We start from the raw sequence: 17,101 nt of genomic DNA, 5'->3' as shown, positions 1-17,101 counted from the left end.
TTTCCCTTTTAGACTGTAAGTAATGACTACTATAATGCTGTACATGTTATAGATGCCAGTTAAATACATGGGATTTTTTTTTTAAATTTTTTAAAGAAATCATTTCTGTGTTGTAGGCAGGTATTTTGTGAGGGTAAAGTAGGAGAAGGAATGGGTAAAAGAAGGAACAAAATGGCAGTGAAAAGATCTTAAAGGCAGAAATTAGAAAGAAAATGAGGGAGAATAAAAGGGAAGGAATAAAAAGCTATGAAACAAGGACTTTACTTTGGATTTAACTATCCCATTTTAGTTGCTGAGTGTCATAACCATTCATGTTTTTCCTTAAGGAATCTAAGGGCTTATCAACAATTGTTGATATTACAATTTGAAAGCCTGTTATAGTCTATTTTTTTTGTCATTAAAACTTAAATACTTCTCAAGAATATCCTAGTTACTATATAGTCTGAAAACTATAATTTTTAGCTTTTGAGTTTTAAGAGCAAAATGTATTATCATGAAGCGTTGCCACAAAACCATATTAAATTTGGGGAAAGAAAAGGGGGTAATACCAAGAAAGGTCTTTGGAATAACTTCTGTGTGTTGTTTGGGGAGAATCTGTGCATTTGTTCACCAGACTGTTGAAGTGAACTCATTCTCAAATAAGAGTCTGAGCTTTTAAATGCTGAGATTGGTAGTACTTTTTTTAAAAAAATCAATTTTGAACATTTATTTTGGGGGCATATTTTTTAGGGATGACTTAAATCTCTCTCCTATGGATAAAAATTAGTCTCTTCTCCAAAAGCAAGTAAATATTTACCTTTTTTTGCTAGCTGTGGAAGTAAACATGGTCATTTTAATTTTTTTGCCCTATGTACCATAAGCTAAAGAAGTGTATATTTTATGTTACTTACATAGCTTTTAGGCAAAACAAATACCATTTACTGTGATAAATACATAGAAAGCTTATTCTGCAGTTTAAAGTGATAAACTACCACTATCTGAAGTTTATTTGACAAACCACTTTCTGTAAATAATTGGTGTGTTATTTTCCACTGATTGTTTTTGACAGCTGGCTCAATTTTTCTTTAAATGTATCATATTAAGTCATCAGTATTGTTGAATCCTGTTTAATGGTTTTAGATCAGGCTAAAACCTAGAAAAATTGTACCTTATAAAAGTAATAACTAGCTAGTACGTTTGAGAGCCAGTAAAACTGTAGTGGTATGTAGTTTGGACTCTGGATTCAGAGAAACAGAGGTTCTAACTATATCTCTACCACTTTGCAGTCTTGGGAAGTTTGTTGACCTGTCTGAGCCTCTGTGAAATGGGGATAGAGTTAGTCATTTTTTTTTAACAAATAATAAATTGAGCTTCTACTGTGTGCCAGGAACCATACTATATTTTGGATAATGGTACCTTCTGTTATGACATCATTGGAGGGATTAAATTAGAACGAATGTAAAACAGCAGAGTACTTAACAAAAGTGATCAATAAATTTTAACTCTTATTATTAAAATATCCCAAATACATTATTAGAAGTTCTTTAAGAGCCAGAATTGCTTCAGGGAATATTTATATATCTGGGATATATCATTAAATTACAATAATCCTATGTGTTAGTTTTTTTTTAAACATTGGTATGAAATTCCTATACTTTAGGGTTGACTTTAAGAACTAAAAGTTGGTATAACAGCTTTGAAAACAAGTATAAATGATATTAATGCCAACATTAATGTGTCTTTTAGGAGAAATTTTATATGTCCATATGTAAATGTACATGCTCTGTGAAACAACACTGTATTCTATTGTCTTTTAAGTTAGAAATATATGGACCACTCTCTAATTTTCTCTCTTTCTTGAAATACAGGTAAAGTCTTTCCAGATATTTTATATATAACACATTCTATACATATACACACACATATATATTTCTACCTTTGATTTTAATAAATAGTGATGGATGGAGAGGGGATTGGTCTGCCCTAGATCTAAAATTCTCATAACATCACTATAATACTTATGGCAGTCATAGATGTTCAGAATATTGAAATGTATTCATTTCAGTTTCAGAGCCCCCAGAAAGAAGACATTAAATAGGTTCATTATACTTTGTTTACCTGAAAGCTTTTCAACGGATAGGAAAAATTTTTTCTTGATTAAAAGTTTGGTTAATCATAGCACTTTATACTAGATTTTAATGTATTTTTATGGTAAAATTTTTATTCTAACAGTCTTTGTGATTTGTGGCATTTGGTCTGTACATGTAAAAGCCTAGGTCACTTTAGAAATAGTAACTACAACTACCAACGATTGAGTACTTACTCTCTGCCAGGCAGTGCTCTAAAGATATTGAATGTATTAAGTCAACTGATTCTCACAAGAACCCTGTGAGGCAGGCCCTATTATCTCCCTTTCTCAGATGAGGAAATTGATTAACAGAAAGGTTAATTAATTTATCCAGGGTGACTCAGCTAGTAAGTATTGTAGCCAGGATTCAAGGACTTATGCACTAGTCTTCACTGTCCAGTACTTAATCGTTCTCTCCCCCAGATTTACAATCAGGTTAACTTTGAACAATATATATGTATAGTCATCATATTAAAAAACAATAACAACAAGAGAACAAAGTATTGACTCTTACCTGAGCATTGGCTAGGCTCCATAATTAATATTGGGGGATTGTATTAGGCTGTACAGGAAGGTATTACCATAACAGATGGCTAGGCATTAGCACCACTAGAAATAGTACTCAAGATTTTAAAACTTGGGATTAAAGGATATCTGTATAATTAATGAATCATTTTTTAAACTTGTTTTTCAGTGCGGTTTCAGTAATACTGTTTGATTTTGGTAAATCAGCATTTATTATGATATTAGGTCTTGATGAATAGATCAACTCAACTGTAGTTTGGTTCAGTGATTATTTTTAAATGGATATAGCTAAAATCCACTTGAATGTTCACATAAGGGTTAATTTTGTCTTCTTTTTTCCCCCTGTAGTAAAATAAAGCAGGGTCTGTTACCTAGCTTGGAAGATTTGCTATTCTATACAATCGCAGAAGGACAAGAGAAAATACCTGTTCATAAATTTATTACAGTAAGTTTTTATATTTTTCTATCTTCACTTTTTAAAAATCAGTAATACTGAATCAATAATATGGTAATATTGAAATGTAGTTTTAAAGGTTATCTGACGTGTAGATTCTGACTGACACTGTTTCTCTTATTTTCAAATTTTCATCATGCTCATTTCAAGGTAATCAATGAAAGAAAATGAAAGAAACTGAGAAACTTGTCCAGAAAGTGGGTAATAGTGACACTAAAATGCCATATACATATTCAGGTCTTGTGTAGAAGTTTTTATATACAGGAGTTAAAAACTTGTAGTTGGAATAAGCATATACCTTATTTGCACTATATATTTACAAACTCTTATTTTTTTAAAAACAGGCACTCAAATCTACAGGATTGCGAACGGCTGATCCCAGGTTGAAAGAGTGTATGGATATGTTAAGATTAACTCTTCAAACAACATCAGATGGTGTCATGCTAGACAAAGATCTTTTTAAAAAGTAAAAATTTCTGCCAAAACTTTAATGGTCACTTGCTATGCTATATGGTGATTTTTCTTTTAAAACGAAATTGCATCTTTGAAGACCAGTACTTCCTGTGTAACTGAAAAAAAGGGGGGAGGGGACTTATAAACATAAATTGTTTGGAACAACTTGGTGCACATTAAAGTTCTATAATACATTGGGGCTAAGAATATACTTTGAAACTGTTCTGAGGAAGCGTAGCCATGGATGTTTCCAATTTATAGTACCTGGAGATGGCATTCGGTTTGAATAGAGCACACTCTTTGTCCTGTCATGGTTTAAATTGATCTCTTAATTCATCTGCATATCTTGCAGCCTTTCTCAGCATGGTCTCAGTTCTTTCCTACAAGGTGTTTTAGATGACACCGTAAAATGAGACGGCTTCAGGCAGCCTATATTCGTTAGTTTTATATGTCTCTGTTGTCTGCTTCTCTCCTCTCTTCAGACATATTACTACATAGGCTTTTGGCTGTTTTTGTTTTCTTCATGTTTAAAAACTTAATGCTAACTTTGGACATGAATGCCTTCATTTGGTTGAATGAGAATATTTATTTTGACTTTCTTATATTTGCATATCTTTATTATTTATCTTCATTAATGTGTTCCTACTAGTCTGATTGCTTAATGATTTAATAGACAGCAAGTTTGTCATGGATCCCAAGGAGGTAAATGGTATTTTACAACTAAAATTAAATGAAAACTTGTATAAAACTGTAAACACTACTGTAAGGTATTGGCTTTTTCCAGACCATAGGCTTAGGTTGGAATAGATCCAACGAATTCCAGCATCTACCTTGAAAGTTTATTTGTATGTATGCATTTTTATTATTTTTTTTCTTTTATTGTCTTTTGGGGGCTAGATGATTTGTTCTAGATGTCTCCTGGGAATATCCTGGAATATTAAGTCATTTGAAGGTATAAGTATTTAACTGAGATCCTCCCAAGTATCTTGGCATACTGTGAAGCACTGCTGGCAATTTTAGATCTCTGTCTTTTCACCACAAGTTTCTTGATTCTGTGAGCTCAGCCGACCTTATTAAGTGTAGATTTTAGTTCCATGTTGGAATTGGTGTTAGGAATTTTGAATCTTCAGAACCTGTTTCTTTGTGAAGGGAAGGAAATCACTTCTAGTTAGCTGTGCCTAAAGATTATTTTATTTTTAGTGTTCATGAACTCTCTGTGCAAAGTATCTTGATTGTGGGGTGCCTTCTGGGGGGTTATTTTGGTATATCTGAGAATGAAGTTGTGAGAGAGTTGGTAGGTAGGTCTGTTGATAATGGGTATAAGGAATTGCTTTGGAATTCCTGAGTGAAAGCAGTATTTTATACCTTTTTAGTACTGGTTAAATTTCTTTTGTGCTTCATAAACATATTGCTCTGTTTAAATATGAAATTGAAAGTAATTTAAATACACTGAGTATGAAGCCAGGAAACAATCATAAAATTTTCTACCCATAAGTATATTAAAAACTAACAATTAGCATTATTTTAAATACTAATCCAATTTTTTTAAAAAAATTGATGATTGTAATATAGGCAGTTCCCAACTTGACAAATGCTTAGTGGTATATGTGAACAAGCAATGGAAAAGTTTACATCTATAGGCATATGATTTCTCTTTTCATCCCTAGAATGAGGTGATTCAAAACCTCTGACTATTGGGCTTCCCTGGTGGCGCAGTGGTTGAGAGTCCGCCTGCCAATGCAGGGGACACGGGTTCGTGCCCCGGTCCGGGAGGATCCCACATGCCGCGGAGCGGCTGGGCCCGTGAGCCGTGGCCACTGAGCCTGCGTGTCCAGAGCCTGTGCTCCGCAACGGGAGAGGCCACACACTGAGAGGCCCGCGTACCGCCAAAACAAAACAAACAAAACACCTCTGACTATTAACCTTTTCAGGTCACCTGGAATGGTGATTGCTTCAGAGAAGTTTTTTCTCTGTTTTCAAAATGAGAAGTTTTCTAGTTAGTGTTGCCAGAAATAATCTCACCTCCATGCAGGTGGGTACAATGGAATTCATCTTCCCAAAGAAGTAATTTATAAAGGAAAGTGGAAAGGTTTGGTTGAAGTCAACGTGTTGATATTTTACCTAAAATACATTGTTGCTTAATATATTTAGCCTTTGAGGGTAATCTGAGAAACATCTAATATGTAGAATTTTTTCTGAATGGGAAGATGAATTCTATGCATATTTTTTGGAGCATGGTCTATTTGAAAGTTGGAGACTGCCTGTACCTATCTAGATAATCAATTGTTTTTAATGCTAATAATCTCAATAGAAGTAGAAAATTTGTATTGAAAAGGAATGCCTTATTTATTCATGCATTTTTAGCCATATAAATATTAGAAGTATTTTTATGTGTGATCATAATTTTTTTATCTTTTTTGTTTTGGAGGAAATGAATGGTAGTCTTTGTATTTGCTTTTTCTTAAAAAATTCTTATCCACTATGTTATTTTACTAATGAAAAATTATATGTGAGATATTTTGTAAAACATTGATGTGCGTTACAGTTGCTAACCCTAAACATTTAAGTAAAGAAGGAAAGAAAAATTATTATTACCAGTTTACAGATGAGAAAACTGAACAAAGCATGAGAAAGATGTGACTGTTGAAAAGCATAAGTACTTCCTCCTCAGGTCACTTTATATCCCTTCTGATTTTCTGCTTAGATTCATGGCATCTATATTAAAATAACTCCCAAGAAAAACATTACAGTTTGTTCATCAGCATGCAGCTAGACACTCTTTTGAATGGTATTGCCTTGGTTGGCCATAGTAATTCACCAGTGAAGGCTGTTCGCACAGCTTTATGAGCACCTTCTGATAGAGCAAAAAAAAAAATCCCAGTTTCACTGACTGTACAATATTGTTAATGTTTTAAAAGTGCTGTTTAATTTTGAGTAGTTAAATAGTTAGTAGTAAGGTTAATAATTTATGTTTGGCAGTCCTCATATTTTCTCATGTAATACTTCTTGAAAAAGGGGCCATGTAGATTTGATTTGATACAGATATAGTGATTTAAGGTCAGGAATTGTCCTAACTTCTTTCTGCTGAGAAATGTGTCTTTTGTTATATATTACTTGCAACTCACGTGCAAGTTGAATTGCTGTTTGGAGCATATTAAATATTAAGTCAATGGCAAAAAGTATTTATTAGATTAACATTGAAACTATGTCAAAATTTATCAAAGTTTATTGAAGTAAATATTTGTTATCTCTTGGATGTCAATTATTTCTACATCTGTAGATTAATAATGGAAATTAGGACTGTAACTTTTTCATGTTGTAACTGAAGCACATCTTTATCACTGAAAATAACCTATTTTATTTTAAATCAGTGTTTAATTTTATGTTGACCAAGTGAGTATATATTCTGGATTTTTATTAATAGTTAAAGTGTGATAGCTGGCTTTTAATTCTAATTTGATGTTTTATTAAGAACAACTTGAATTAAGATACTGAGATATAAAAATTTATCATTTACCATGGATTGAAAAGGAAATACCGAGAGTGTCTACTTCTCCGACTCTCTATTTATAGTTAGTGCATGTTATTTACTTGCAAGTTAAACACAGCTTTTTCTTATCTGTAAAGTGGGGAAATCATCTTCTCAGAGTGTTCATGTTTTGAGGGTTAAGCAGGATAAATAGTACTTGAAACTTAGTACTTTTTAGTCTGTTATGGGCTTGGTCTTAAGTTGATATTATGGCTTGATGCTCAGGTCTGCAAATGTCTTCCTTTATCAATTAACTATTCTATTACTAAGTTTCTGAGACTCTCTTAAGAAGATGAATTTAGAGTATATGGCTGGCTGTTACCTATTTTTAAACTCTTTAAGGTTACATTAATAAGTTGATTTTCTAGCTTGAATCCTTTTTAAAACAAAGTAGAATATTGGTTCAAATCATTAGATTTCATGCTCTCCTATCCAGATGGTTTACCATATCTTTTAAATAATTTTTAACAGTGAAACAATTTTATTCTACAATGTATATACACATCTTACAGTGAATAGAATAATGTAATTTAACATTTTTGGTGATTCAAATAATATAAAATTATTATACTACTGTATATAATTTTTAAAGTTATACATTATTTTTATAAGCATTTTAATAAGTATTTCATATAAGAGACAAATCTGACTAAACGAAGTTGGTATTATTTCCCTTTTTTTTAGCTTAGAAATGCAAATTTTTCAAAATGTAATTTAGGAAAAATATATTAAAATACAAAATGTTTATTTTTTTGTGAAATACTAGTAATATGTAGAAATTAAAGGATATGTGTCTGAGGTTATTTCATGGAAGAATAAACAGGATCTCAGCTATATATTAAAGTCTGATTTTTGTTAACCAAATGTCTTGCTGAATGCTTATCAACTCTGGTAGGCTGAAAAGCTTGTTTTTAGATGGTCTTGGTACTTAATCTGGTGGAATGCTCTGCTGTTTTAATCTTTGACACAATTTTTAGGCTAATTTATTTCTTTAATTTGTTCAACAGCTTACAAGCAGCTACATGAAAGGCTGCTTGAAGGAAAGAAAATAATGTAGAAAGAGTATAATTTATAGAATTTAGTTTGTTGTTTAAAATGTTGAATTTCTTTATTGTTTGAATATTCTCCTGATTAATATTGTTATTATTAGCAAGTACTAATATTTGAAAGGTACCCAGTCTATTAATTTTTTTCTCGTATTCCACAGATGTGTTCAAAGCAACATTGTTTTGTTGACACAAGCCTTTAGAAGAAAGTTTGTCATTCCTGACTTTATGTCTTTTACTTCACACATTGATGAGTTATATGAGAGTGCTAAAAAGCAGTCTGGAGGAAAGGTAACGTTTTTCCTAAGCCTATCACTTAATAAATTCAACTAAACTTGAGGTAGAGAGTAAAATTGTGTAGTTTGTGTTTTGCTAATTAAGAAATTTAAGTGAAGCCACTGGAGTAAGTGCTTTTAAAATATTTCAAATAGTTAACTTAATTGTTATTTTGGCTAAAAAGAAATCTAAGCTTAAGAGTTCTTTTTGATTTTCAAATGATTGAGATGGCTTTTAAATTTTTAATTAATTAAAAAGTAGCTTACTGGGAATTTCTGCAGGTATGATATCCTTGAACATTAAATAAAATGTTCCCAGTTTTTAAAATCCTCTACATAATACAAGCGCTATTTTATTTATTCTCCATACTGAAAGTTTTTAGGTAATGAAACCCTATTAGCATGACCCTGATTAAAGAAGTTCTCTGTTTCCCTTAAAAAAAAAATCAAATCCTAGTTCTTTTAGACTGTGCTTTTTTAGGAAGACAGAATGCATTGGAAAACATAGTAGGTGATGGAGACTGAGAGAAGTCACTTAGATTTCACTTGTAATCCTCAAGTCTGTTGTGCCCTTAGTTTTTATGAATATTGTTATAAAAGATAGACTACAAAGCCACTGAGTATTATAAAATAACTGTTCATTGGTAGAAGCTAAATTGAGATCAGTTTTTTGGTAGAAGAAAATACTATTTGCCTATATTATATGTTAATTTCTTTCCATTGTTTTGGATAGGTTGCAGATTATATTCCTCAGTTAGCCAAGTTCAGTCCTGATTTGTGGGGTGTGTCCGTTTGTACAGTAGATGGACAGAGGTAAGTTTATTTCAGATCCATCAAAACCAACTCTAAGCCTTAAATTTTGCATAACAGTGAACATGAGGTAGAGAGGAGCCTCTTCTGTAATAGTAATTAGCCCCCTGACCTGACATAAATTCAAGAAGGTAAAGAAGTTTAGATTTTAGTTTAAGTTAGAAAACTCAACTGAAACAATACCTTATACTAAATTTTATGAGGCATTTCATCTATCTTATTCACAGTTGTAGTCTTGTTACTTGAATGCTTATTGTTCAAGGAACTGCAGTTACACATTTACTTAGGAAAAGTAGATTTGGCAGAACATGAAATTATTCACTAATGAACTGACCGCTAATAAAATTAGTTCACCTTTCTTGGCTTAACATGGGTTACCTATCCTGTCATTATCTTTGTTCCTCTTGCTGCTTATATGATTAGCATGGTAGTTAAGGCAATATAATGTAATAAAGTCTCTTACCCATCAGTCATTTTCAAAAGACACAGGATTTCATGAAGTCTACGAAGGTGATCTTTGGGATGTACTCACACTCCGGGCATAACCACTGACATTTGATGATCCAGTAGAATTATAAAAAGGATAACAATATGAGGGCACTTCAAAGAGAATGATTTGATTTAAAAAGTCAATTAAAAGAAAAGTAAATTAAGAGAGGCCCTTGGAAAAATAGAGTTCTGAAATATTTTTTTAAGCATGACCTTTTTTATTATGCTATGAGTCAGACATAAGATTTCTTATCGTGTTGTAATTTGGTTTTATCAGTCAGAAAAATTATGCCAAAAAAAGAAAAATCAATATTTTTTTACTCATTGGAAGACTTTAGCTCAGAGGTATAATCTTTCTGGTTTTTTCTTTGCTTTTACTAAGGTAATTATTTTTTTTCATTAAAATATAACTTAAATAAAATGAGATATACAACTCCGAGGTGTATATAGCTTGATGAATTTATATCAGAGATGTAATTTTATCCTAAATTTTGTTAAAACTACAAGTCATTTAGCCATATAATTTTAGATTTTATTTTTTAAGATAATGTCCCAGTTAAAGCTTTTCCACCCATTTATTAAAACTTGTATCTCTTAAGTGCCTCCATTATAAGTGATCCTTTTATTTTTTACTACTTATCTTCCTCAAATATTTACAGTTAAAAAAAACATGTGGTTTGGCTCATTCATTCTTATAATAAGGAATCTGAGGTTCAGAGTTTGTATAAAACTGGCAGAGGTGAAACTAGCACCTTGGTCTCTTAAATTCCAGTCCATTGTTCTCTCCATTATGACAGGCTTTTATCCTTATCTGGGCCTGTGAAATGTACTAAACACTTGTGTGTTGAATTAAATATCGGGTGCTATGAACAGACACAAATGCATGAGAAGACATGGCTTATCCTTACGGAGCAAATTCCAGTAGGGAGTGGTATTCCTATTTTTTTGTATATGGAGGAAATGGTTTATCATGTAGTGGAAATTTTTATATTTGGAAGAAATTATTATCACCTAATTATTGCACATGTGTTTTTTCTTCTTAAACATACTTTGTGTGTAGAGATGATTCTTTTAGTTCAGTTTTCTTATCTAGAGATAAGAAACTTGACTTTGGGCTAGAACATAGGTATTTTTAAATCCAAAGGTAGTAAGACAGGCTTTTGTCAGGTTTCAGAATGATTGCCAAATTGAAGTTATGGTCTGAATTAGAAGTTATTCATAAATTTGACAGGAAAAATATTATATATTATATATATATATATATACACACATATTTATTTATATTCCATCATATACTTAGAAGTAAGGTGTCTTTCTGATGTCTCCATTAAACCCCCTGTTTGCCCAGGGGTAGTTATTATAGTGCCCAGTTTCACTGTGAATAAATTTCACTCGAATAAATGAGTGCCTGTAATGTGTTGGAACATTGTTTGGGGCACCTGGGATACTTCAGCAAATAAAACAAAGATCACTGCCCTTGTTAAGCTTACATTATAATGGGGCCAGTCACAGTTTTTTCACTTTCAAACCTATTCTCTATTTCATTTTCATCTTAGTTTGCTCTGTTGTTTATCTACATGGTGATTATGATTGCCGTTAGTGCCAGCTCTATCAGGTTTATAAAACTGGATGCTGTTTCTTTTAATGGGGCTGAAATTGTCAATAGATATGGTTCACAAGATGAGGCATTTATAGACAGGGTCTCAGTTTATTGAATAAACTGAGCTTCATTTAAAAACTAACCACAGTTTAGCCATTATTAAAGCTATGAGTAAAAAAAATTGTGACTAATTTCTAAAAGGGCTAGTTCATTTTATATGATTGAATACAGATATGAGTAAGGAGGGCCATACCCTGTTGCCCTCAGAGGCAATTTTTTCTTTCTCTTTTTTTTTTGCGGTACGCGGGCCTCTCACTCTTGTGGCCTCTCCCGTTGCGGAGCACAGGCTCCGGACGCGCAGATTCAGCGGCCATGGCTCATGGGCCCAGCCGCTCTGCGGCATGTGGGATCTTCCCGGACAGGGGCACGAACCCGTGTACCCTGAATCAGCAGGCGGACTCTCAACCACTGTGTCACAAGGGAAGCCCCAGAGGCAATTTTTTGCATTACTTGTTATCTAATTTTGAACCAGTCTATTACCTGAGTACTTGAAAGCTTTTGCCTTTTTATTGCAGTATCCCTGTTAAAATATATTTATATTTATTCTTCAATATTTATTCTTCAATATCCATATTTATTCTTCAATATCCAAGTAAACTTGCTGTTGAATTATGGGAAAACTGTTACAAATTAGAATTAACATGTAAATAACAGCTCCAGTTATTGTTACATTTTTTCACAGTTGATCTTAATTATTTTTTAAATCTACTTTTAAATAGGCATTCTATTGGGGATACCAAAGTTCCATTTTGCCTTCAATCCTGTGTAAAACCTTTGAAATATGCCATTGCTGTTAATGATCTTGGAACAGAATATGTGCATCGATATGTTGGGAAAGAGCCAAGTGGATTAAGGTTCAACAAACTGTTCTTAAATGAAGATGGTAAGAATTATATAAAAGTTACTTGGAAGAAGAAATACCTCATTTTCCTGTGTAAATCTAACTAGTTTTTTTTTCGAAGAAAAAGAAAATTAAAAGCATTGATACTTTTTCATCTGTCATGGAATTTCTGTGAAACCCATAGAGATAGTTAACCTACTTTAAAAAACAGGTTTTTTAGGCATCTCATACCACTGGAAAGTGGGCTAGAGAAAAGACAGAGGCAGGAAGTAAGATTTTCACTTTATAACCACCTATAGGGGAATATCTTATAAAGTCTCACAGGGTCCAGAATTTGCTTTAAGATAATTCAGTGGAGTGTAGCTGGGAGTGATGCATGTGATTATTACTGTATGTTGGTAATCATTGAAGCTAAATGATGGGTACATGCATGCTTATATTCTTTTCTTTCTACTTTTGTATATTGTATATATTTGAAAACTTCCATAATAAAAAGTTTTAATGGTGGCCCTAGTTGAGGTGATGTTTTGTTTTTTCTCCATAATATTTAGTATTTGAAAGAAATATCTTGTGTTAAATAGTTGGATAACTAACAAGTCTTATTGCTTTACAGGAATCCAAAAGAAAAGGGGAGGACAAAGGTAGTTAGTACTTTTGATCTGATAGAGCTGTTAAATCTAAACACCAACCTATAGATTGGTTTCTGTTTTTTAATCTTTCAGGCATATGCTAGGTTCCTCATTGTGTGACAAGTTAAAATAGAATTGAAGAAAACAAGAGTGAAGGAATTACAGTAATGGTTGTGAGAAATATACTTTTGTATTTTTTTTCTGTTGGATGAAAAATAAAAAATACGCCTTATACTCAGTATTGTTTTATGAGTTTTTAAAATGAAGTTACAAGACTGATACTTTCTTAGGCTTCTCTTTCTATTTGTTTTGAGGGCAGTTGAATTTTCTTACTTATTTTACCATAATCTTTCTATCCTGATGCTACATTTGATTTTATGGAGATTACTGTAAACTAGCAACTTCAATAAGGACATATGCAGAAGTACCTTATTTATTAAATTCACTGACATCTAGATTTAATATGGAAAGAATATTTTTGTTCTCACAAGATTAAACATTTTACAAGAAAAATTACTATTTTCCCCAAAATACAAACTTGGATAAACTAGGTGGTTCTGGTGAATTGAGTGGTAAGAAATAAAATAGGCTTGAGGTAAATGACTTTAACATTGTAAGTAATACATTTTTTTGCCATATACATTTTATTGACACTAAGTCTATAAGAAAAAAATCACAATAAGAACTCAGGAATTTAGCACTGTTTTGTAATAACTGAATATAAAGTTTAACAAGAGGTTTTGCCTTGATATTCTTTGACTTTTTCCAAGCCTGAGCCAATACCAGGAATCTGGGAAATAATGGGAAAATGAAGGTGTCACTATACCATACCACTCCTTCTTGAGTTCTGCATAGGTTCTGTGCTCTAGAGTCTTGGTTTTAGATTAGCCCCAGCAAGAAAAGAGTTTGTGGGTCTTTTTTATATTGAAAATTTCAAGGGTAATTTATGGTGAAACTACACTCTGTGTATGTATGTGCATGTGTGTCTATCTAGCGTTATAAAATTAAAAGAAACAAATGTATTAATATTATCCTAGCTTTGTAAGATTATGATGATAAATTAACATTAATCTGAATATAATGAATAGATAAAGAAATTATAGTAGTTACTCTTTTACTATCAGCCTCAGTCATGAACCACATCTTTGTAAGGTTCATATACTTAGTTTGAAAAGCTTTTTCTGGTATAACATGGAAGAATTTTTTGCTTGTTTTATTCCCTTAGAATAAATATTTGTTAAAATTAATCAATTTTTTGCATTCTAGTTAAAAACATGCCCCAAAATTTCAGATGTCCATTTTGTCATTTTACTAAGCTAATATATGTCATTACTTAGCCTTTATTAATTAGCTTGTGTTATTTCTGTTGTCATAATTCTTTTTAAATTAAAAATTCTAAACTGAACCCTTCAGTTCTTTCCTTCCGACTATGGCAGAGCAGAGTGGAAAAGGAGATTTCCACTTTTAGACTGAGGTTTTATAATGCAGTAAAGCTGGTGTTTTAATCTCTGGTGTATTTCCAAGTGTTCAGATGTCTGGCTTTTAAGCCAAAGTCAGAGTGAGCAGTGCTTACATCTGAAAATTGCTCTGTCATGCCATGAAATGCTTTAGTGTTCTTGGAAGATCTTCTTAAATGTAGCGTATGTAGTATTTGCTGAATATTTATGATTTACAAAATAGTAAATGCCCACGTTTATGTGGTACCATTTGGAATACACACATTAGCTACCTCCTAGGGCCCTAGAGTCTAAACCTGATAACGTCCAAAAAAAAAAAATGAAAGGACAGATACATGAATATACACAAATACGAGTATAAACTAATTTAGCACAGCCTGATTTCCTTTTTTTTTTTTTTTTGCGGTGCGCGGGCCTCTCACTGTTGTGGCCTCTCCAGTTGCGGGGCCCAGCCGCTCCGCGGCATGTGGGATCTTCCTGGACAGGGGCACGAACCCGTGTCCCCTGCATCAGCAGGCGGACTCTCAACCACTGTGCCACCAGGGAAGCCCTGATTTCCATATTTTGATTTCTGTGTCTGCATTTGGTTTTTCTTTTACATAGATAATACTGGAAATTTTTTGTTTCTTGGCTTCCCTTTTGTTGCGTAGTATTTTTCTGTGACAACTATTACTGTCATTTCGTGTGATCTCAAAGAAAGCAGACTTCCCTTAGCATAATTTGAAATAGGTGAAATCCTGACTGTACTATTTAGATAGTATACCTGTACTGTTTTATTTTAACTTTTAGAATTTGTCATTATCATGGGTAACCCAAAATGTACACTATTTAAAGCCTAGCTAGCTACTAAATCATATTGTTGATCTTATATTGAAGAAAATGGTGTACTGTTAAGTTACCCAATTTTTTATCATTATTGATTTTTTTAATTAAACATTCTTAACAGTTTTATTGAAATATAATTTACCTACTACATAATTTACTCATTCAAAATGTACAATTTAATGGCTTTTAGTATATTCATAGAGTTGTACAACCATGACCACAGTCAATTTGGGGACACTTTTATCACTCCTAAAAGATACCCTAGGTATTAGAGATATTAGTAGTCAATACCTATTTCTCTTCTACCCATGGAAACTAGTAATCTGCTTTCCTTCTCTATGGATTTGCCTGTTCTGGACATTTCATATAAACAGAATCATTATATTTGGTCTTTACGTAAATGGAATCATTATATTTGGTCTTTTTGACTGGCCTGTTTTACTAAGCATAATGTTTTCAAGGTGCTTTCATGTTGTGGCTTATGTCAATACTTCATTTTTTTATTGCTGGATAATATTCCATTGTTTGGATAATAATACCACATTTTGTTTACCCATTCATCATTTGGCAGGATGTTTGGGTTGTGAGTTATTTTTCACTTTTTGACTATTATCAGTAATACTGCTGAGAACATTTGTGTACAAGTTTTTGTGTACACATGTTTTTATTTCTTTTCGTTATATACCTGAGAGTGGAATTGCTGGGTCATATAGTAACTCTTCAACAGTTGAAGAATTTCCTTGTTTAGCTGTAGACTCATCTCACGGAAGGTAACTTGCTTAAAATTCAAGGAGACTAATAATGTAGCAATAACTTATGAATTCTGCTAGATGTGTCAAGTTAGATAAGAACTTGTTCCCAAAGAAGTAAATTACTACCACAAACAGATTAGGAATTATGCTTTCAAATAAATGTTTTCAGTGCCCTAAGAGTTTTGTGTTTGGCGTTTGTGCTGTGCTATGAATGACAGCATAATCAGCTGAGATTTGAAATTCTGTTTGTTGTAAGAATTAGGAGAAGAGGTAGGATTTTGGATGAACTTAAATTTTAAGTAATTTTGTAATTATACAAGAAATACATCCTTATTGTCAGGAAATATAGAAGGCATGCTGAATACAACTTAAATACCCTGTAATCTTTTTATCCTATGTGTATCACCTGTTTTCATTTTCTGCATATGTATATGTATATACATAAACACAAAAATAAAATACTTTAAAAAAGGAAAATTGGGTCCACACTAGATATGCTTTTTCCAAGGTGATTTTTAATAATAATATTATTTGATTGCTTAGTGCTGTGCCAAAGCATTTTTTTTAATTCATTGAAGTATTAAGACTTGCTGAGGTATTGGTGCTGTTATTACTCCCAGTTTACAGATGGGAAAATTGAGGCACAGTGAAGTTCAGTTACTTGCCCAGGATCAAATGGCAGAGTTAGGAAATTTGGATGTGCTCTTACAGCACTGTTCACTGTCTGTCTGTACCTGAATCTTTGTTTGCCTGTATAATTATAGCAGCTTCTTAAAAGTGTATTACTGGTTTGATGTGTAACTGACTTTAATGCACTCCTCCACTCTCCACCCCCGACCCCCAAAAAGAACTGTAACAATCAATGGCTTACATAAAGAAAATAGATGTATGTTCATGGGAAGTACCTGTGCATCACAGAAAATTATATCAGGTATTTAAAGTAATGCTATTGCTTTTATATTTTCAGATAAACCACACAATCCTATGGTAAATGCTGGAGCAATTGTTGTGACTTCATTAATAAAGGTAAAATGTTGACATTTCCTTTTAATCCAGTAAAAATTTTAAATACTAAGGCATAAAGAGGAATCTTATTTATGTAGAAATGTGAAAATTTTTCTTTTGGTGTTAAATTAATGGTATGGCATAAGGTTAGGATTTTTATTTATTTCAAAATAAATGATGTAATTTCAAGGACAAAATTAAAATAGATGACATAAATTCCAACAGTTACTCTTGACCTGAAGAT

General features: G+C 32.3%; 1 protein-coding gene across 4 annotated transcripts in view; it reads left to right on the top strand.

Moving 5' to 3' along the window:
• Nucleotides 1-17,101, top strand: part of GLS (glutaminase) — a 78,236-nt gene that overhangs the window by 8,101 nt on the left and 53,034 nt on the right. For 3 of the 4 annotated variants that reach the window (XM_060152424.1, XM_060152425.1, XM_060152427.1), the window contains exons 2-7: nucleotides 2,981-3,077; nucleotides 3,431-3,552; nucleotides 8,276-8,405; nucleotides 9,123-9,202; nucleotides 12,068-12,231; nucleotides 16,820-16,878. In XM_060152424.1, coding sequence (XP_060008407.1) covers nucleotides 2,981-3,077; nucleotides 3,431-3,552; nucleotides 8,276-8,405; nucleotides 9,123-9,202; nucleotides 12,068-12,231; nucleotides 16,820-16,878 — 652 coding nt within the window. Of the gene's footprint in view, nucleotides 1-2,980; nucleotides 3,078-3,430; nucleotides 3,553-8,275; nucleotides 8,406-9,122; nucleotides 9,203-12,067; nucleotides 12,232-16,819; nucleotides 16,879-17,101 lie in introns of those variants that run through there. The other variant, XM_060152428.1, reaches the window with a different exon arrangement.

The sequence above is a fragment of the Lagenorhynchus albirostris genome, chromosome 6 (genome assembly GCF_949774975.1).
Source record: "Lagenorhynchus albirostris chromosome 6, mLagAlb1.1, whole genome shotgun sequence".
NCBI lineage: Eukaryota > Metazoa > Chordata > Mammalia > Artiodactyla > Delphinidae > Lagenorhynchus > Lagenorhynchus albirostris.
This window is presented reverse-complemented; position numbering and strand designations above follow the sequence as displayed.